The sequence below is a fragment of the Andrographis paniculata genome, unplaced genomic scaffold, assembly GCF_009805555.1.
Source record: "Andrographis paniculata isolate CXL003 unplaced genomic scaffold, ASM980555v1 Contig43END, whole genome shotgun sequence".
NCBI classification, from domain to species: domain Eukaryota; kingdom Viridiplantae; phylum Streptophyta; class Magnoliopsida; order Lamiales; family Acanthaceae; genus Andrographis; species Andrographis paniculata.
The window spans coordinates 1,794,269-1,800,595 of record NW_026137577.1 but is presented as its reverse complement, the minus strand read 5'-3'; the positions used below and the strand labels follow the sequence as shown (position 1 = coordinate 1,800,595).

The 6,327-nt window shown below is 35.6% G+C and overlaps 1 protein-coding gene across 2 annotated transcripts; it reads left to right on the top strand.

Moving 5' to 3' along the window:
- The first annotated feature begins 601 nt into the window (after positions 1 to 601).
- LOC127251266 (NAC domain containing protein 50-like) lies at positions 602 to 3,728 on the top strand. Of its 2 annotated transcripts, none has more exons than XM_051274891.1 (5): positions 602 to 1,177; positions 1,705 to 1,982; positions 2,104 to 2,301; positions 2,828 to 3,345; positions 3,447 to 3,728. In XM_051274891.1, exons 1-4 carry the CDS (start codon positions 967 to 969, stop codon positions 3,338 to 3,340), a joined length of 1,200 nt encoding a protein of 399 aa, XP_051130848.1. In that variant the 5' UTR covers positions 602 to 966; the 3' UTR covers positions 3,341 to 3,345; positions 3,447 to 3,728. The 2 variants fall into 2 exon arrangements, with proteins under 2 accessions (XP_051130848.1, XP_051130849.1); XM_051274892.1 differs by having other exon boundaries at positions 604 to 1,177; positions 2,116 to 2,301.
- The last annotated feature ends 2,599 nt before the right edge of the window (positions 3,729 to 6,327 follow it).

The following is a 6,327-nucleotide window of genomic DNA, read 5'->3' as shown; positions in this document are numbered from 1 at the left end:
TATATATATACTGCTTTAGTCATCAAAATTTATTTCTATTTTTGTTTTTTTCATTGTCATCCAAATTTTAAAAAATACTACTACCTACGTCAAAATAAAAAATATATATTTATTTTTGGCGCGAAATTTAAGAAATAATAATAATTTAATTATAGTGGATAAATAAAAATAGTGTAATAATATTTTTGCCCTTAAGTAGTGTAATGACATTTTTTATCTTAATTTTTGATATAAAAATAATAACACGATGTAAAGTAATATATTTGTAAAAAAATAAGGTATTTAATTAAATGACTACTTTGTAATTGAACATTCTAAAAAAATATGTATACTTTTTGGCCCGACCTAAAAAAGTATTTTTCTATTTGTTTTACAATAAAAGAAAGATTCTAATTTTATTTATTTATTATTTTTTTTAAAATTCGTGTCCAATCAAATAAACATAATTTTACATGTCAATATAAAAAAATAGACATAGCCTAAGAAGATAGAAAAAGAAAAAGAAAAAAAAATTGAAAATCCAAACACGGCCTTAAGGCTGCCACCATTTTTGTTTGCTTTCTTCATTGATTTTCGATTTCCGTGTCAAGCAAGCATCCTTACCCCACACCCACACCACACCTCACCACTCTCCGCCCCTTCTCTTCTCTTCTTCGCTTCTCCAATTCCAATTTTTTTTCCTTTCTTAACCGATGGGCAAAACACCAAACCCCAATCCCCATTTCCCATCGCCATAAATCAAATCCCATTTTTACACTCCTCCATTTCTGCTCCCTTCCTTTCCTTTTCATTGCTTGCCGTCTAATCTTCCTCCAAACCCACCTTTTCTTCTCCCTCTTTCTATTTCTATGGATTTCGATGCGTTCTCGGTTTTGATGCTTTGAATTTTCCCTGTGGACCGTCGTTGATTCAATTTCACCTCATTTTGCCTGCAGATTGGAGTGTGGAGTGGAGATTGGGGTTGAGATGGCTGGTCAGGAGCGGGTGCCGGCTGCTATCGCGGCGGGGATGGTCGGAGCGCCGCCGCCGACATCTCTCGCTCCGGGATTCAGGTTCCACCCGACGGACGAGGAATTGGTGAGGTACTATCTGAGGAGGAAAGCCTGTGGGAAGCCTTTTAGGTTTCAAGCTGTTACTGAGATCGACGTCTACAAATCTGAGCCCTGGGAACTTGCCGGTAACCACCGCCCCACATCCATGGATGCTTTTTTGAACTTTTACTTGGGTTTAATTTTGATTTTTGCCTTCAGATTTTACTGCTTCTGTTGATGATTGTTGTCTTTGATTGTAAGCGTTTATCTTGGCTGATGATCCTTGATTTCTTAGGGTTTTGCAGATTTGTTTTGAAAACCTTGTCGGTTTTGAGCTTGTTTTGATTTTGTTGCTTGTTAATCTGTGTTTAGGCTTCATTTTTTTCTGATCATGTGTTGGTGTGTGATTTCTGCCATGGAAAATTGGAAATTGGAACTCCATGAATGATTGACGTATAGTGGATTGAACTGTAAGAAATTTGTTGTGTGTTTTCGATTTCATCTGCATTATGATTGGGAAAAAGAAATGAAGCAAAGTTGAGATTTTGATGTTTTTCTCAGTGGGGAATATTATATATATGTTGGTTTGATTCTCTCTTTGTTGTTGTTGTTATTGTTCTTATCTGATAACTAATTCCTCTTTGATGATGTTCCTCGGCTGGGCTGTGAAAAGACTTTTCGTCGCTGAAGAGTCGAGATCTTGAATGGTACTTCTTCAGCCCTGTGGATAGGAAGTACGGCAACGGTTCACGGCTCAATCGTGCCACCGGAAAAGGGTATTGGAAAGCGACGGGGAAGGACCGGCCCGTGCGCCATAAGAACGCCACTATTGGGATGAAAAAAACCCTTGTTTTTCACAGCGGACGAGCTCCCGATGGCAAGAGAACGAATTGGGTAATGCATGAGTACCGCCTTTGCGATTCGGAATTGGAGAGTGCTGGAGTTACACAGGTGTTGCCGTAGTATTTTTTGTTTTTGTCGATTTGTTGCTGCTTTTAACTTGTTAAAATTTCAAGCCTTTATGCGAAAAAAAAGTCGTGAATCTTAAGAGGTTTCCTTTTTGTGTTGTGAGGGCGGAAAAAAGGATGCTTTTGTGCTCTGTAGAATCTTCCAAAAGAGTGGCCTCGGGCCACCGAATGGGGACCGATACGCCCCTTTTGTTGAGGAGGAATGGGATGAAGATGCGTCCGTTGTGGTTCCCGGGGGAGATGCCGAAGATGACGGAGCTGTTGGCGTTGAGACAAGAGTTGAATGCAATGATCTTGATCAGGTTTTACTGTCTTTTATCCGTTACGTAATAATTCCGTTAGGATGCGAATATCTAGTTGCAATTAATGAAGTGAGCAAATGTTCCGTCTTGTCGCAGCTTTGCATACCGAATCTAAACAGGATTGAGTAAATTAAAACACGTGTTCGACGCTTTTTGGAGTAATGTTTTTGGTTTCCTATTTAGGTTTCGGCCCCATTTGTTAGTTTTGGTTATAATCTACTTGAAAATTTGTCAGATAGTTATGTTATGTTACATGTGTTGCCGTTTCTATAGATCCGTCTTAGCCCTTTTGTTCTAGATTCTTCCTGAAAAACAGGAACGGATATTTGATCTCGTATTTGGCGCATTAATTACACTTCATTACGTAGCGAAGAGTTATGTCGTGATCACTTTTGTTTTGTCGTTGCTTCACACATCATTGTTGTTTTTTCTAATTCCGCAAGTACATCTGTTTTTTTTATTTAACTTCTTTTAGTTTGTGTTTCTTGATGTTTCCCGATTTTATAACTTTTTATCGTTGTGATAGGACACTCCGCCCCTCTCCATAGCCCCGCCGGGGGTCGAAAGTCCGATCGGGTCTCAGAGTCTTCCTTTTATGTGCAAGAGGGAGAGATCCGAAGACATCCCCGACCTGCTGTCATTAGCTCAGACCAAAAGATCGAAGAATGACGACCCCAGCTCCAGCCATGCTAATGGATCTGAAGATTCCACCACTACCAGCCTGGATCCCGCGACAATGATGACGACGAAAAATTGTTCCTCCACCCTGTTGGAATTTCCTTTACTGCAACCTCCGGAGCCGAAAGAGAACCATCATGTCACTTCACTCACTTCTTTCGACTCGTCCAACCTGGAGAAGTCTGTCCCTCCCGGGTACCTGAAATTCATCAACAATCTCGAGAACGAGATCCTGAACGTTTCCATGGAGCGGGAGACGCTGAAGATTGAGGTGATGAGAGCCCAGGCGATGATCAACATTCTTCAATCTCGTATCGAATTCTTGACCAAGGACAATGGGGATTCGCGAAGGCGCCTTTAAGACAGGCAAGATTCTTATATCGTATTATTTTATTTCGATTTTTTGGTGGCTACCTGCGACTTGCTATGATACGTAGTTTTGAGCGTTCTTCTGGTGTTCTTAACAGGGAAGACGAGCATTGTGGTGCTTCTTCGAGGGAGAGCTATGCGCCGGGCTCTCTTTTGGATGTACTGTGGTATGTGATTGTTCGCCGTAGCTAAGTTTAGCTTAGTTTAGTCGGGACTTATGGCGAATCTGTCGACTATGCACTTTTTTCCCCCCTTTGAATAAAGGAGACGCATTCGATATGGGTTGCGATTCAACTTATTACATTCTTGTCTCGTACATTTGCTCGATGTGGATCGAGAAATTGCTTTACTTGGTAAGAAGATCAGGTTACTTAGTTGCATCGACCTCCATAAGAGGATCGTTTGAGAAAGTTTTCGGGTTTGTGCGGTGTTGATGATGGAGATGCATTTGCTTGCATTTTTGAATTCTTTAATTAATTAAGTACGGTAGAACTGTCAAAATAGATTGGATACAGGTTAGTGTACCAATTAGAGGATTTGAGTTAAGTGATGGTAATGTGTTCGGGTAGACCAAATTCAGATTGTGTTTAATTAGGCAAGTATCGAATAGGATATATATATATATATATATATATCTACAACACTTTTTTGAGTCGATATCCGGTTTAGGGTCTAAGGCGGACTTGATTGGATTTGGCCCTGACTCGTTTAAGTAGTGTTGGGCTCAATTATTCAAATCCACTCGGGTATTAAATAATATTTTCTTGTGCAATGCACAATCCATAGTCTCAAAATTTCGAAGTCAAATATGTTTGGGCGAAGGTAGTATTAATACATGTGATTTTCTTGAAAATCTCCAAGTCGGATTTTAGGGTTTAAGGTGAATTTGATTGGATTGGAATTCTATAATAATATTTATTCATTATATTTAAGGGAAAAGATAAATTCTCAATGCAATTATTTTAAATAGATTTTATTGAATTTGATTTATTTATACATGATTTTATCATATATATATATATATATATATTTTATTTTAATATATAATTTTGATGAATGTTGGATCTCATTTTGAGTTCTGAGTGAATTACAAAGTATTGTAGGTTTATCAAGTCTTATTATCTGATCATATATGCTTTGGGTCGGATTTGAATATATTTAAATCTTTTTTGGATCTTAATTTAATAATATGTATTTGGATTAGATTTTAGGTCTAACTACGTCTGACCTGATGCCATTCTCATTTTAGTACCCCAACTTAAAGTGAAATGAGTTAGTAGTTAACGAGCTTAATCCAACTTATCCAACTGTAGCGAGCTAAACCGTTAACCCATGAATTACTTAATAAGATATACATTTCTAATTCGGTACGGATGTGGTGTTGATCCAATTTGAACCATTGGATCTTGGAGATGTGGGGCCTGATGTGGTGGTGGTGGTAGTGGCGGAGGTGGAGGTGAAGTGGCGGTGAGGGCTTCCGAGGTCTTGTAGGTGGTGGAGATCACAGAGAAAAATTGTTGGTCCCAATATAATTACAATTTTCAATGTTCTGTACTTATAAATTCTCAACTCCCTACCTGCACAACCTCTACCTATATGTTGTTCCTTTCATATTATTTATTTTTCTTCATTCAATTATTTAATCGTTACCTCAACCTCTATCCACCTGCTGTTTTTTTTATATTATTTATTTTTCTTCATTTAATCATTTAATCGTTAGCTTAACCTCGACCCACCTGCTGTTCATTTTATACTATTTATTTTTTTTCATTCAATTACTTCAACCTCTACCAACCTGCTGTTCTTTTCATAGTATTTATTTTTCTTTATTCAACTACCTCAACCTCTACCCACTTTCTGTTCTTTTCATGCAATTTATTTTTCTTCATTCAATCATTTAATCGTTACCTCAACCACTGCCAATCTGCTGTTCTTTTCCTATTATTTATTTTTCTTTATTCAATCGTTACCTCACTTCAGTCAGTTGGTTACAACTAATTTCAGAATTTACACCATTAAAGAGGGGACCACCACACATTGATAATCTCTGTTGAATGTCTTGAATACGGGTCACCTTAATATTAGACCCAAATTGAATTAAGCTGTTGTACGTCACTTGACGTCACCAGTTAATCGATTTTTCTGCAAACAACCATCAACCAAAACTAAAAATTTATATCAACTATTACCCATAAAAATGATGGTGGCAACAGTGGTTGGAAGGATTAATACGGTATGGAAAAATAATATTTAACACTGAATTCTTTATAATTTTAATTATCAATATATCAAAATAGTTATATATACATATATATATATATATAGCTGTAACAACAATTTTGAAAGTCACCGAGAACAAAAAAGTTTACAAAGAAAGAAACTACTTGCAAAGACAAAAAATAAAAAATAATAATAATTAAATAAATAATACGAACCAAGAAGAGAAGAAAATGATAGAGAATGAGCAATGTCAATATGACATAATAAAAATTATGAATTAAGAAGACAAGAGAAGGTAGACACAACTAATTTAGAAGATTTGAAATTAAACATAGTAAATGTGAAGTGGAACAATAATATATTATCAAAATAATAAAATTGAGGAATAAATAGATTTTTTTTTTTTTTTTTTTTCCAACTTAACATAAATTAAAAAATATAATTCAACACATTTTGACACTGATAATCTGTGATAATGAAAATGTTTATGTAGTGTTGATTTCTCAACTTACAATTATAGATAGAAGTTATACATAATTTTAATTAATATATTATGCATTGTATTAGTTGAAATTATGTATTAACAGTTTAATTTTTAGAATATACGTTATATATGAATATATTTTATGATGAAATTAATAATAATAATAATAATATATTATGTTGTATGAACTATAAATAATGTGTTAGCCTCGTTTTATATTATAAGGAATATTATATTTATTTGTTATATAATGTATTGTAAATTATTTCTTTAAA